General features: G+C 39.8%; 1 protein-coding gene across 36 annotated transcripts in view; it reads right to left on the reverse strand.

Moving 5' to 3' along the window:
• MADD (MAP kinase activating death domain) overlaps positions 1–15330 on the reverse strand; it is a 62225-nt gene that overhangs the window by 15204 nt on the left and 31691 nt on the right. For 15 of the 36 annotated variants that reach the window (XM_050897683.1, XM_050897684.1, XM_050897672.1 and 12 more), the window contains 11 exons: positions 13362–13459; positions 12951–13022; positions 9774–9932; positions 7938–8046; positions 7319–7381; positions 6811–6931; positions 5553–5658; positions 2377–2487; positions 1693–1800; positions 1445–1609; positions 59–131 (listed from right to left, as the gene is read on the reverse strand). In XM_050897683.1, coding sequence (XP_050753640.1) covers positions 59–131; positions 1445–1609; positions 1693–1800; positions 2377–2487; positions 5553–5658; positions 6811–6931; positions 7319–7381; positions 7938–8046; positions 9774–9932; positions 12951–13022; positions 13362–13459 — 1185 coding nt within the window. Of the gene's footprint in view, positions 1–58; positions 132–1444; positions 1610–1692; positions 1801–2376; positions 2488–5552; positions 5659–6810; positions 6932–7318; positions 7382–7937; positions 8047–9773; positions 9933–12938; positions 13023–13361; positions 13460–15330 lie in introns of all 36 variants that reach the window. The other 21 variants (XM_050897678.1, XM_050897673.1, XM_050897668.1 and 18 more) reach the window with 6 other exon arrangements.

The raw sequence follows: 15330 nt of genomic DNA on the forward strand, positions 1-15330 counted from the left end.
AAAAATTTTGTTGATTGCAGATTAAACAACAAGTGTTCCTAGAAAGCAAATCTTGTACCTGGTTTAATGCTTTGCTGTCTTGCTGCTGCTCGCTCCATACTGTCTTTTACACAGTAGTATAATTCCCGACACTAACATATGAAAGAAGAGTAATACAATGTTATTTTTCCAAATTACTAAGGAAGAAGAACAGCAAGATTCTAAGATTCTACAAAAAGAACAAGCCCCATGTGGTGCATAATGACAAAAAGCCTATAAGGGTTCAACCACAGCTAATTACTAGATGGTATTTATATTTATTTTTCAAGTTCACAGAGAAACTATTTCATATCATTTCATAGCACAAGCTAGTGAAGAGTTCATGGCTTGGCACATGCTCATGAGCAATCTAACCAAGTTTGCTCAGTTTCTTAGTGTAGAAAAAGCCTCAAAACAATATCACAATCCCTCCTTTTCTTTCGGCTTCCAGCAATCCATGTTACTGGTCATGCTCATATGATCTATCTTTTTGTTAGTCATATCAATTTCCTTATGCCATATTCTTCTATTCATCTTCCTCCAACTCCCCTCTCTAGTATCAAATAATAGTTAAGCCATAATCTCAGAGTAAAATTTAAGAAAATTTTCTATCCGAAGCCCAAGATACATGCAATTAATTTTCCAAGTAACTTCTGTAGCACACTGCTTTTGTCCTCCTTCCCTTTGTATTCACACCTGCATTATGATGACCTGGTCTATGTAAAATGAATTTTTTGAAGCGGAAATCTAATCCCTTTATATATCTCAAAGATAATAACCTTTCAATATATTACTTGCATTTACAAATCTTTACCTTTTGTTTGCTGGTCATTGTGTAGGAGTTACTGGAGTTCTAAGAGTTACTGGAGTTTTCCTAGTAGGTTTAAGCTATTTCTTTATATTTGCAATTAACCATAAGGAGAAGAAAAGGGCTTTCATATTAGTGGAGAATGTAGGCATATATGAAATAAAAATCAAACACGGGCTCATGGCGAAAAATTTTCATCTATTTTGTCAATTTGGGTTTGCCATTAAAAATGACACAATTAACTCAATTACTAAGACATAGTTTTATTCAGCTTTTTCCCCATGAATCTACCACAATATTTTTACTACCTTTATAAGCCTGCAAGCTCACGCAATATTTAGTAATACTGATGCTTGCTTTCTTCTAACCAAAAAACCAAGTAAAAGCTACACATGTAATTTCTTAAATTACATCCTGCTGTACTACTCTCTTCAGGTAAATGACAAGGCATAATGCCAGCTTCAGATGTCAGTGCTGTTAAATAGCCATTGCAGTTCCATAACCAGTGCTGGAGAGAGAATGCTATTTTTTGATTAAACGTGGAATATGACACACCAAGGAGTTGTTTGTTCTATGCAGTTTTCCCTCAGTATTGTGCGTATTAAACGAGATGCGTACCTTCTTTGTGTAGAACTTGTTCAGTTGTGTCTCCTGACCATTCCTCCGCCAGAGGCACAGCACTTTTGTTTTGGGACAGTAAGTCATGTTGATGAGTTTCTCATACCACCAACGTTCATACACAGTTCCAATGTTGCTTCTCAGCACAATGCAATCATCACATACCTGGGAGCACAAAATATTACATAAGATTTCTAATATTATTTATTGAATGCTACTACTTGCATTAATATTGTTCTTGTCTCTACCTCCATGAAAAAAATGTCTCCTGTTGTGTCTGTCCCAGCATGTACTACAAAAGTCTGCTTCTTGATGTGGCGGCTGCCACTGGGTCTTACAGGGAGTTCCCGTCCATTCTAGAGAAAAAAAATATGCAATCATTAATGAACTTTGAAACCAATTTCTCCTCATTTATTGGAAAAAAGTCCATTAGGTGACACTAGAAGCATTTTCAACAAATGAAAGAAAAAAGTATTTTTAACACAGCTGACTAGAGGCAATTTTGGACAAAGCAAGATACTCTAGTTTAGTTCCAACAAGCGTGACAAGTGTGACTATGAGAGTTATCACAGCATACAACAACATTCACGCTGGTACCATACTCAGTATGGGATAGTGAGGTGCCTGGGTTCCCGTAACATTGCAGTAAACTGGTCTGCTTTTTCCCAATTAGTTGTAAGATAATTTTGTGTCCTTTCTGTGCATAAAACTAAGTTCCAAATGTAAAAATGCTTTGAAAAATTAGCTTTCAAAGGGCCTAACTTGCGTCCACCCTGGTGATGGTTGTGTTAAAAGCTGGCTAGTTTTATTAACTTAAGTGTTAGCCTATATTCTTAATGAGCATTACAGGACATAAGGTTTACTCTGCATGGCAGCTGATAGCTGACAGGGATAGCTCCCACAGATACATCACTCATCACTGTTTTACTTACCAGATTGGCAAGTTTGTCTAGAATATCATTTATTTGCTGGCTGTGCACCAATCCAATATGTGATTTTCCCATTAGACGACGCACCTTTTTCCTAATATCATTCTTGTTCACCTAGAAGGCAGACATAAAGACAGTTACATACTCTTATCTATTCACAGGCAGCAACTCCGATCTCCCAAAATCAACATATCTTGGTTTCCATTGCTAAGACAGCAAAACAACTGATCTCCAGCTCAGTCATGCTAAGGCCTCTTTAGCCCAGCAGTACAAGCAGACGTTGCACGTACACCACTTTCCTCAGCTGCTGGGCAAGTGATACTGTGCACAACAGATTTCCTGCTTACTCTTGCACAAAAGCAGCAATTCCACTTCCAACTACTGACATCAAAAGCCTCAGTTCCCCATGTTGCCACTTATGTGATTAGTCTCATCTGCCAGGCTGGCTTCTCCACCTCTTCCTCTGCAAAGAGTTGATTTAGTCAACTGTGAAGCCCTCAACACAAGAAATATTAACACAACGGCATGATATCTTTCAGAATTCTCACTCTTTCACGATCTGTTTCCTGGTCACTAGGCCAGGGCTCTAACAAACATTTCCAGATAGTCCTCAAACAGCAGCAGGTTCCTCCTGAAGATGAGCTGCAGGGAAGCTCAGAAGCAAAACATTTCTGCCTCAGGTGCCATTTCAAAAGGCTATTATGAATGCCAGCCATTGATACTAAAGGCTTCAAGACAGTACACTCATGTTTGAGCACTGACTTCAAGCTACATCGGACATTCTTTTTAATCATATCGTGATCATGACCTTAATGCTATGGAGCATACAAAACAAACTCAACCTGCTTCCTTCCTTTGGCAAGAATTCTTTGCATTTGAAAGAAAGCATTGCATTTTTCAAGAATTTTTTAGGTAAAAACTACTAGCCTATGCTATCCCAAAACATGAAAATAAATTAAAGTACCAAGGTGTTCGGTTTGGAGGATTATGCTTCCCTTGATAGCTCAGAAGAATTTACCTCTCTAGTAACAGAAGGCCTTCTAACTTTGCAGTTTCTACTAGAAGCTGCCCCAAGATGAGATACCTTGGTACAGTCTTTAGTCTCTTAAAGCCTTCACTCTAACTGCTTGAAAAAAATCCTATATACAAACAATATGTACCAAATTCTAGATTCACCACCTTTTATCCCAAAACTGATAACTGGGGGGGAAGTAACCACAACAATAATGAAAAAAAAACCAACACCCCACAACCCTTCTTTTGCCCAGTTCAAAATCATCCTCCCATCCTCACTCTTGAGCATCTCTGAAGATGCACTGAAAGAAACAATATTTTTATCACAACTCTCAGATCCCCTGTATTCCCTTTTCATCTATAACTGATAGGCCCAGAGTGATATCATTTTCAAAGGCATAATATCCTGTTTGCCTCCTTATCCCTTTCCCCCAGGAAACTGTCTTCTTGGGGATCTGATTATTTTCACCACAACAAAAGACACTCTTCCCGTCTGGGACTAACTCTATCAACATCTCTCGTGAGATAGCCTTTTGAAACCAATATTATTTGCTCTCCTCTTTTGCCTCCTTTGATGAAAGTAGCTGCACTCATTATTAATTCTACTTTCAGTATTGCAGCAATGCAAGTCCTAATGGCCAAATCTCACAGTCTTCTTCTGAAATAAACTCATTCCAAATATACTCAAATCCCGTCTTAAAACTTACCTTCAAATTCCATTTATGTCAGGAAAAATCAATACCTTCTTTCTCTCTCCCCGCTCCCCCCCCCTCCCCCCCCCAAATTACATACAATAACTTCTTCCACTGGTTGGGTATCACACATTCTTTATGGAATGATGTCTCACCTCCTCATTTAAACAGTGAAAGTTATCAAACTATCACCTGTGTACAGCTATTCTTACTGTCAAGCTGTTGCACTGGACAGCACAGTGCATCAAATCTGTTACAGGTAAAACCATGCACCTAAGCTGGTTCTAAACATGACAAAAATTTTAGAAGATTGATTTTCCAGTGACTTTGAGGGAGGATTTGGACTATCTAAGAAATTATTCAGACTAAAAGAAAGATATTGCTATGTCCTGGTTTCGGCTTGGACAGAGTTAACTTTCTTCTTAGCAGCTGGTACAGTGCTGGGTTTTGGATTTAGTGTGAGAATGATGTTGATAACACACTGATGTTTTAGTTGTTGCTAAGGAGCGCTTATCTTAAGCCAAGGACTTTTCAGTTTCCCATGCTCTGCCAGCAAGCAGGTGTGCAAGGAGCTGGGAGGGAGCATAGCCGGGGCAGCTGACCTGAACTAGCCAAAGGGGTATTCCATACCATGGAACGTCATGCCCAGTATATAAACAGGGGGGAGTTGGCCGGGCGGCGCGGATCGCGGCTTGGGAACTAACTGGGCATCAGTCAGCGGGTGGTGAGCAATTGCATTGTGCATCACTGGTTTTTTTTTCCTTCCCCCCCTTCCTTTTTTGTTATATTCCTTTTCATTACTATTATTATTATTATATTTCATTATTACTATTGTTAGTATTATATTTTACTTTAGTTATTAAACTGTTCTTATCTCAACCCGCGAGTTTTTACTTTTCTTCTCTTTCCTCCTCCTCACCCCACTGGGAAGGGGAAGGGGGAAGCGGCTGCGTGGTGCTTAGTTGCTGACTGGGGTTAAACCACGACAGCTAGTAGCCACCTGCAGCGTTAAGGTGCACATAGACAGCCCACTGAATGAGGAAAAAAAGGGTTGCTTACTAGTAACAGCAAATTTCATGTTAAGTTATTGATACGTATATTCACAGTCTGCCTACATTTGGAATTTGCAGCTGTGAGGAAATCAGATTAGAAGATGCTCTCAATTTATAACCCATACTCTTAAAAATAAGAATGTCCTCTAAAGTTACTAGTAGAAATAGTAAATTTCTATTTTAAATGGCAATGTATATGCATACCCATGGCATAGAACTGCGTAAACTCAGACAACATATCTCAAAGAATCTCCAGATACTGAAGCTATTTTTTAATTAAGATTAGGAGATGTTTTATAACATTCTTTTATACTTCACTGTTCTGAGCTCTGTAAACAGAGATGTATGGTTTCAAGACAACACCAACAAAATATACTGTTTAAATCTGAGCAGTGATCTATTAAAAAGAAAAAGAAGTTACCTTTATCATAAGCATATAAGCAATCATATTATGCAGCAGTGTAGCCAACAAGCGGTCCTCATCATCCTCTAAACGCTTTCGATCATGTTCTCCCAGGGAAAGATACCTGCAAGAAGAGCTAGATCTGAAGCAGACTCACAAGCAGTCTTCATCCAATTCATTAAAACACTGGCAGAGGACAGAGCACTATTTGTAAAGTGTATGGCAAATAAAACCTCCAAAACCACTAAGCCAAATGGGCATTTCCGAGTAAAACACTGTGATCACTAATTAAACATTGCCGTTAATTATTAACTAGTTGAAGTAAATACCATCTGCTCAGTGGGAAAGTTCTCAGTGGTCCACTGGGCTTATCCATTTCCTCTTTTCTGCAGTTGCAGCTCCATGACAATTACAACTGCCAGAAGAGAAACTTATAACTCAGTACAAGAGCTACCCGCCTTTAGAGCTTAAACGCGGCTGCAAGACAGAAGTAAACTGACAAAGGAACCGCACAGGCACTCTCTTTTTCCAGCAAGGTAGGTAGCTCATGGAAAAAGAAACAGTTTTCAAACTAGCACCCCATAAACTAGTTCTTATTTTGGCTACCAGATCCCATGTTACATGATAGCACAGGTGTAGGTGGTACAGCTGCAGGTGGTAGACAGAGCAGAGAATGATCAGATATTAACAGAGCTGAGGAAAAAAAAAAAAAGCAAGCAGGTAGTGAAGCCTGACATCTTAGAAACAGTCTAGCTTTAAGCAGCCATGCAGATATTTCTAGTGGTTCCCTCGTGGGTTTTTTGTTTGTTTCTTTTAACTACAAACTGTAAAGTAAAAACACCTATAAGTGACTTTGCATTTTGAGAAGGCTTAAAATGCAGTTTCTGAAGACATTTAATTCTTTCACTTTATGTCAGCATACTGATATCTTCCTTTATTCCAGAATATAGTCATTTTGCCACAGAAATCTCTTGCTTTACTACTGATCTAGTCTATTCCATCTGTTCGTACTGTGATTATGCTTACATTACCCATTTCTCTGGAAATATCACCTCTCCACAAGAGTTAAAAAAATATATGTCACAACTGAATTTCAGTATCAGGAGATACTGGCCAGCACAGAGAGAAAAGGCTCACTTTGGAACAGTCAGGTATAGTAACAAGGTTTACAAAGTGACAATATGACATGTTCAGCAGAATTAAAATGATTTTTTTTTTACTATTTCAGCCCCAGGTGAAACAATGAGGAGGAAAGAGGTCTACTAAAGAACTTTACCTGTCAATCATCTCCTGAGGTCCCTGGTCCATCCCCATTCCTTCTCTCTCTAACATCACAGCATCCAAAAAAGCATCTTCCCAGAACTGCATCTGGTCCCACAAAGTTGAACGCTCTTTGCCTATGCAATGTATACAAAAATGGAGCATTTATTCCATTTACTCCAGTCAAATACTTTAAGATTAATTTCTGTTCCTTCCCACTCCTTGAAAATACCATAAGCCAACACACAATTAATCCATATTTAAAAAAAAAAAAAAAGGTTACGTTTAAACCACAAGCAATATCACAACTGAAGAAAAGTGTAAAAGAGAAGACAAGATATATCTCATTCTAATTCATGGCAAAATCTTTTCAAACCCTTACACAAAAGTACCTCTCATCTCTATTCTTTAAGGAGCATATCTTCTTCCATATACTGTTAACACTGCCCGAAAGAGACAGGAATATCTCACACAAACACAGATCATGGCAAACACACAGAGAAGTGGAAAGATAAGATTATTACTCATAGAGAAGGTTTCCATTGCAGCATCCTCTAACTGGTCCCAGACAGATCCTTTATCCCTACCTGCACCATTCCAAGCAGGTAGGAACGATAAATGGAAAGTATGAAAAACACAGGAAGAGAGAGCTCTTGATTAACAGCAAGTCCAGATAAAATACATCTCAAAAAAGCCAATATACTTCTAACTCAAGGATATACTCGAAGGCCATTAGTATTCTGAGTTTAGTAGCCCTCTGTTCAACGACTTAAGCTGAAGGATCTTTTTTCAAGATCAGTCATAGATTTTAGCCTTCCATGCATGGCTAAGTTAAGTTCCTTCTCCCCTTTTTCCAGCAGTTTAAAGAATTCATATTCAAGAACAGCAAGAGACTTGGACAAACTACATTTTCTGCAAACTACACCACTCACACCCATCTCCTCTTACTCTTACTCAATCTCCCCAGCAGATCTTTGGCTTTACTCCAAAAGGCCTGATGCACCCTCCTATTCTACCAGTATGGACAACAGTAAGTGGTTAAAAAACAGTCTCTGGGAACGTAAAAATTCCAGTCTGCCCCAGACATGACTCCACTTGAACTTCAGTCTAAAAGATCCCCTCCCCACAAAAAAAGTAGTTTACCCAAAAGTCCTTCATAGAGATAGACACGTTGACTCCCATCCTCCGGACCTCTCCCTGGAGTACTGCCTTTACTATCCTTCACACTCTGCTTCAGGTTGTGAGACTTCGCCTGAAAATAATACAAGAGGAGTCAGACAATTTAACTCTGCGCCCTGCAGGGGTGTTTCTTGCAGTCCACTGTTGTGCTTAACAGATGCAGTTTGCAAGCTGTACTTCATAGATGCTTCTCCCACAAATGTTCACAAACCAAATAAACTACTGTGTTCAAAGAGCAAGATAATATACTTAAAAGTCCAGAGTCAGACAAAGGAAAAACAAAGAGAGACAGATAGCGAAATCAAAACACAGAGGAAGCAAAATGCTTCCCTGAAGGAAAACTGAGACAAAACAAAAAATGCAAATCCCAGACTAAAGGAAAGAACAGTTAAACCTCTTCTGTCATCCCCCATATTTCATACTTATGCAGTAAGTTTGCCCAAATTCTAATAGTAAATCTTTCCCACTGTTTAGGAAACAGCTGAATATCACTGTCATTGCACAGATTGTGAGGAACGGAGGAAGAAATATGCAGGCTTCTCAGGACTACACAGGAAATGAATATTCACAAACAGAGTAAGATTACCTGAGCTCTATCTCACATTCAGACTTCACAAGTTTTTCTTTCATTTACCATTCATAAAGGTATGATGTTAAGCAAATGATTACATATCATCTGGTCTGAAGAACTGTGTGCTGGGACTATCAGCCAGCAGGAACTGTGATAATAAAGCTGGCCCATCTATTTCTCTACCACCAGGTAATCTATGGTGCAATACTTGACATTATTTGTACATCATGTACACCCATCATCTTTGTTCTAAATCTGTTGCAAGGGTTCTTAAAATTCCATTTAGTTTCATTAATCAAGTAGAAAAACGCAGAAAACTAAGTGTTTAAAAAAAAAGTCTAACTCTTTAGTAACTGAGAAAACACCCTCTTGCAGCTAAATAAGCGGACATGGTTACATCATTTTCATGCTTTTAGAAGAAATCTGCAATGAAGCACAATGATTTTGCTTGTTGCTTAAAATTTGAAGTAGAAGCCCTGTAAAGGCTTTTACAATCTTATCAGGATTATAAAATAATGAACACAGTAAGACCAATCTTAAGGCATTGCAAGTTGTTTCCATATTTGGCTGACAGCTTGATTTAGCCAAAAAGAGTATATAATTGCTTTCTTGGTAAGATGTATATTAGAGGTTATACCCAATAATCAAGGACTTTAAAAAACAAAATAAACAAGAAGCGCTCTCAGCTCATTTGAATTTTACTGCATACAGATCTTTGAACTAGGAAAATACATTTAAAAGTTATGATTACACTTCAAATAGGATTAAAGTAATGTTTAAAGAAACAGAACAGCTGCTAAACCTACAATGGGTCATCCCTTTCCTGTATCAAACAGCTGCTCCTAAGAAACAGGGAATCTGTTCCTCTTAGTTAGGTAAGGTCAAACAAGGCCCATTGATGTTGTTTTGCCTCTGAAGGGCAATTAAATGTCCATTTGGTTGAGAGAAATATTGAACGAGGGGGAATTAAATATTGCTAGAGCCTGTAACATGGTGCGAGATGTGAATCTACTATTCTCAGAGAACCATGTATTGCACAGGAAATGAAGAAAGGTACGTGGATCCATACAAAATTACACAATATTTTAATATTGTAAGTAATTGCTGATTAACCCTTAGGACAGAATCAGAGATCCTCTTCCACACGTGCACACACATTGAAATGACTACTGTACAAGATGTAATTAAAAAAAAAAAAAATAAAAACAGGAAGTCTGCAATGCCCTTACAAAGATAGAGCTAGTAGCAGAGTTTGTCTCAATTTCACTGTCTGACACAGTGCCTCTGGATCCTGTCAAATTGCCACCATTTTCCACACTCGGGCCATCACCAGCATTGCTACTCAAGTCACTGTCTGCTCCTAATGTCTCTCCGGAACTGTTACTAACCTGTGGAGAAAAATAAAGCAGTTACCTTCAATAGACAAAGACACTGTGGAGAGAAAATTTGTAAAATGTTTCTTCTTAAGGCACAAAATAAGCAGCAGTACAACTGAAGGCCACATTTGCCTTTTCTCCTTCAATAACATTATCTTTTCATGAAATCCTACTCTGCAGAAAAAGATGAAGAGAGACACAAAAAGCCCTTCAGAAAAATCACAGAACTGTTTAGGTTGGAAGGGTTAAGATCATCTATAGACGAGCCCCCCTGCTCAAGCAGGGTCAGCTAGAGTACGTTGCTGAGGACTGTGTCCAGTCAGGTTTTTAAAATTTCCACAGACGGAGAATCCACAACCTCTCCGGGCAAACTGCTCCAGTGTTTGACCACCCTCAAACTAAAAAAGTGGTTTTTTGTGTTCAGATGGAACTTCCTGTGCTTTAATTTTTGTGTTGACTGCCTCTTGTCCTACCAGTGGGTACTACTGAGAAGAGTCTGGCTCCCTTGCCTTCATTCCCTCCCATCAGGTATTTGTACCCATCAATAAGATCCCCCCTGAGCCTTCTCTTCTCCAGGCTGAAGAGTCCCAGCTCTCTCAGCCTCTCCTCTCATGAAAGATTCTCCAGTCCCTTAATGGTCTTTGTAGCACTGAGCCAGACTCACTCCAGTAAGTCCTTTTCCTTGTACTGGGGAGCCCAGAACTGGACATAATACTGCACACGCAGCCTCACCGGTGCTGAGTAAAGCAGAAGGATCACCTCCCTCGACCTGCTGGCAATGCTCTTCCTAATACAGCGCAGAATATCGTTGGCCTTCTCTGTGATGAGGGTGCATTGCTGGCTCATGGTCAGCTTGTTGTCCACCAGGATCCCAAGGTCCTTCCCAACAAAGCTGCTTTCCAGCCCGTCAGCCCCCAGTGTGTACTGGTGCCTGGGGTTATTCCTCCCCAGATGTAGGACCTGGCATTTTCCCCTTGTTGAACTTCATAGATTCCTCTCTGCTCAGTCCTCCAGCCTGTTGAGGCCCCTCTGAATGGTGGCACAACCATTTGGTGTGTCAGTCACTCCTCCCAATTTTGTATCATCTGTGAACTTGCTCTGTACCATCATCCAGGTCATCAGTGAAGATGTTGAACAGTATTGGCCCCAGTACTGACCGCAGGGGTACACCACTAGTGACTTGTCTCCAGCTGGACTTTGTGCCACTGATCACAACCCTCTGGGCCCAGTTGTTCAGCCAGTTTTCAGTCCACCTCACTGTCCACTAACCTAACCCATACTTTGTCAGCTTGTCTATGTTACAGGAGACAGTGTCAAAAGCTTTACAGAAGTTGAGGTAAACAACATCTGCTGCTGTCCCCTCATCCACCAAACCAGTCATCTCATTGTAGAAGGCTATCAGGTTGGTTAAGCATGCCTACCCCTTTGTAAATCCATGATGACTAGTCCCATTCACCTTCTTGTCCTTCATGTGTTTGGAAACGTTTTCCAGGAAGACTTTCTCCATCATCTTTCCCAAGGACTGAGGTAAAGCTGGCCAGCCTGTAGCTCCTCAGATCTTTCTGTTGCCCTTCTTGAAGATAAGAGTGGTATTTCCTGTCTTGTAGTCTTCAGGAACCTCTTCTGATCACCATGACTGTTCAGAGACAATCAAGAGTGGCCTCGCAATTGCATCAGCCAGCTCCTTCAGCGCTTGTGGCTGCAGCCCCTCAGGAACCATGGATTTATGTATATCCAGTTTGTTGAAGTGCTCCCTAGCCTGGTCATCCTCCACCAAGGGAAAGTCTTTCTCTTTCCAGACTTTTCCTCTGGTCTCAGGAGCCTGGGATTCCTGAAGGCCAGTTTTACTGGTGAAGACTGAGGCAAAGAATGCCCCAAGTACCTCAGTCTTTTCCATCTGTCACCAGTTCCCCTGCCCCATTCAGCAGCAGCTCCATGTTTTCCTAGTCCTTTCTCTTGCTGCTTATGTACTTGTCGAATCCTTTCCTGTTTCCATTCACATTCCTTGCCAGATTCAACTCCAGGTCCATATTGGCTTTCCTAACCCTATCCCTGCAAGATGAGACAGCAAATGTATACTCCTCCTGGGTCACCTGCTCCTGCTTCCACCTCTTGTATATTTTCTTTTTATGTCTGAGTTCAGTTAGGAGCTCTTTGCTCATCCATGCAGGCCTCCTGCTGCCTTAGCTTGGTTTCCTACTTGTCAGGATGGACCTTTCTTGAGCTTGGAGGAGGACATACTTGAATATCAACCAGCTTGTCTAGACCTCTCTTCTATCTGGGGCAGTATGCCATAGAATACAATTTCTGGGTCCATTAGAGAAAGACAATCAGAGTATTATTCTTGTTACAGGCTGGGAAAAGATCATGGAAAGCCAGATATTCACAGGTATGCAGCAGTTTAGAGAGAAGAAAAACAAACAACAACAACAAAAAGGAAAGTTCCTTGGGTTTTATCCCTGGAATATGCCATATCCTATAACAAGTGGTAGGAAGAAGGCTCATTTTTTTTTTACTGAATGCATTCCTGCTACCTTGTCCCTCTAGGCCCTATAGTTGATCGGAAAGCAAGCAGACATATTTTGATATGATTGAAGTGCTTTAAGGTAATACATCAGAAAGTTTGTTCTTGTTTTTAATGCATCAAACGATCTGCCTTTTTTGCTCTTAGGTTACATTTTTAAACTTCTATTCTTTATGGATGGTTTATACACAACTAAGGCATATTTATAAAATTATTGCAGTCCAACAGTTCCATAAATACATCAATATGTAGGAATATGTAACAGCAACGAGCACCATATATGAAGGATACAATCTGCTAATAAAGCACTATGTATGTTCTGTCAGACACATGCTTGCCACCCACTCAGAGGCTCTGGAGAGAGAACTCATAGATACACATTATGCATGCGTGACAGTATGCAGCCATACCATACAAAATGTAGGCACGAAATGCCTTCCCCCACTTTAGCAAACAGTGAATCACATCAAGATTTCACTTTGGGCATATCCTACCACTGTGCTAACTTCAGAATCCTGGCTTGTACTTCGGACCATAACTGCTGGTCCTCCGCTGGGAATGGAGTCGAAATCACTCTTCTGCAATCAAAACATATAAAAGACAGGAAGAAAAGTCACATTAGTTTTTATCATAAGGAGAGGACATCACTTCCCATTCCTATGGGGTCTTGAATCATACTTCCTTGGTTTATTTAGCCAGCCAAATAGAAACTACTGCCTGCATGTCAAAAAGATCATGAGGTCATACAATTGAGAAGTTCGCAAAGATCAGTCCCCTACAGGAAGGGGGGAAGAAATTTTACTGAATGAGCCTTTCAAGAATGCTCAAACTCTGGAAGTCTTCCCACAATTAAGTAGTGAATAGAAGAATCCTCTCTCTCTTACCACATAAATAAAGCAAGCATAGGAGCCACTGACCTGCGAACCTGAGGCCAAACTGAGGCCACTGTCTGCACTGATTTGGGATTTTTTCTCATCCGTTTCTCCCAAATCAAAGTGTTTCACACCTTCTGGCCCTGAACAAAGGAAAAAGTAAATCATTACTGTACCAAGAAAAAACAGTATGGCAGAAAGCAGATGACAGACTGAAAGCAGGAACAGTACCAAGAAAACAAATTTGCTTTTTCATTCCTTTGATTTTTTTTATTCCTTGGTACTGTAAACAACAAGGCCAGCAGGACACATCTGCCATTCTTCAAATGTTAGTTTGAATTTCAAATACTCCAAAGGCATAGTCCAGGAGTGACTATCACTAAGCAGTACCTTTGTTAGCCATTCAAGAGAGAAAAGAGGACAGACAAAGGTCAAGTAGCTTCCAGTTACAGTAACACATGCAGAGCAGTTGCCATTCAACTCTAGGAAGCCATTTCCTTTATTCTTGGTAAAATAAAGGATACCTATTTACTTCAAGTCAGAATCCTTTTTTGAACAGCTAATTTGCTCAAAGTCTTGGACTGAGTTTGTTAGGTTGCCCACAGCAACTATCTAGGCAAAAATCAGGCAACACATGGCAAGAACATAAACAGCAACAACTGGTGTTACACCAGTAAGAATTTCGAGGAAGAAGCTTGTATGATGCTGTACTTCACAACATTCCCCAATTACATTAACAAATGGCTCTCCAGAGTTAGCAATCACATAGGTCAGTAGTGAGAGAGGGAATCAGCAAGCTTTAAGTCATGCATTCATTAACCCGCCGATTCGAAAACAAAAAAGGGGAAAAAAAGGATAAAGAACTTTATGTTCAATTTCCCATGCAGTTCTAGAATCATATCATCTATTGTCCTCTGATGGGATGGCAGAAGGCAAAGAGAATGATGGAGAGGTAGAGCCTGAAAAGAAATTTGGATAAGCACTGAACGAGGTAAATAAGGAGGCAAGAAAAGAATGTGTTATAGACTGTACACAGAATGTCACTACTCTCAGAAAGGGGAAGAGACTGAATGCAACACTTCTGCCATATCCATATCTGCCAACTATTCAGTAACAGGAAGACATGATCAGCAGCTGGAATATTTGTATTATATACCCATGACTATATCCAGTATCTCTAAGCAAACAATGCCACTGTCTCTTATAAGCACTGATCACAACAACCTGGGAATTATGAACATGTTTGTATTATATGTAATATTAGAGAGGGTAAGACAGCGAAAAGGAAAGAAAAAGGGAAAGGAGGAGAGAGAGAAGGATAATATACAAAGATTTGTGGGAGTGAGTTTGAGATGGTATGTAAACTCATGAATAGCAAAGCCATAAGCGGGCTGTGCAGACCATACTAGCTTACTACTCAACCACCAATTCTCCATGTGAAGTGTTTTACAGAAAGTGTTCTTCATTTGTTATAGTATTCTGCCTCTAAATCCATATGCCTTAGTTACTGTAAATCAAATCATCGAAGATTCTAACAAAGAGAAAGTATTCACAAAATTTACAAAAAAGAAAAATAACTAAAAATATCCTTTCTAAGAATTTGGAATCTTATTTTCCACTGAAATATACATTGCTCACTTCTAGAGGTCTATTTCCACTCATTCAAATGGCCACCATTTCTAGTTCTGAGTAACGATGCAGCAAAAAGTTTTATATCTCATTACTACAGCAAGAATACTAAGCTTCAGCTGTGTTTTTTAAGCAATTTAAGAGTTCCCTGTCCCAATACATAATTCAGATATATTTCTGGCAATTTGACTTTTAATGCAAGTGAAACTGACTGAAGCAGTTCAGGTATTTGACAGCTGTGGGTAATACTGGTAGCTGAGTTGAAGGAGCACAATAACCACAATCACATTGTTGTCACTATCAATTTACAGGCACTTACATACGTCCCCTTCCCTTCTTTATGGAGTTGTATGTCTAATACACATAAACCACTAAAACCTCAATT

Source organism: Gymnogyps californianus, chromosome 5 (assembly GCF_018139145.2).
Source record: "Gymnogyps californianus isolate 813 chromosome 5, ASM1813914v2, whole genome shotgun sequence".
Taxonomy (NCBI): Eukaryota; Metazoa; Chordata; class Aves; order Accipitriformes; family Cathartidae; genus Gymnogyps; species Gymnogyps californianus.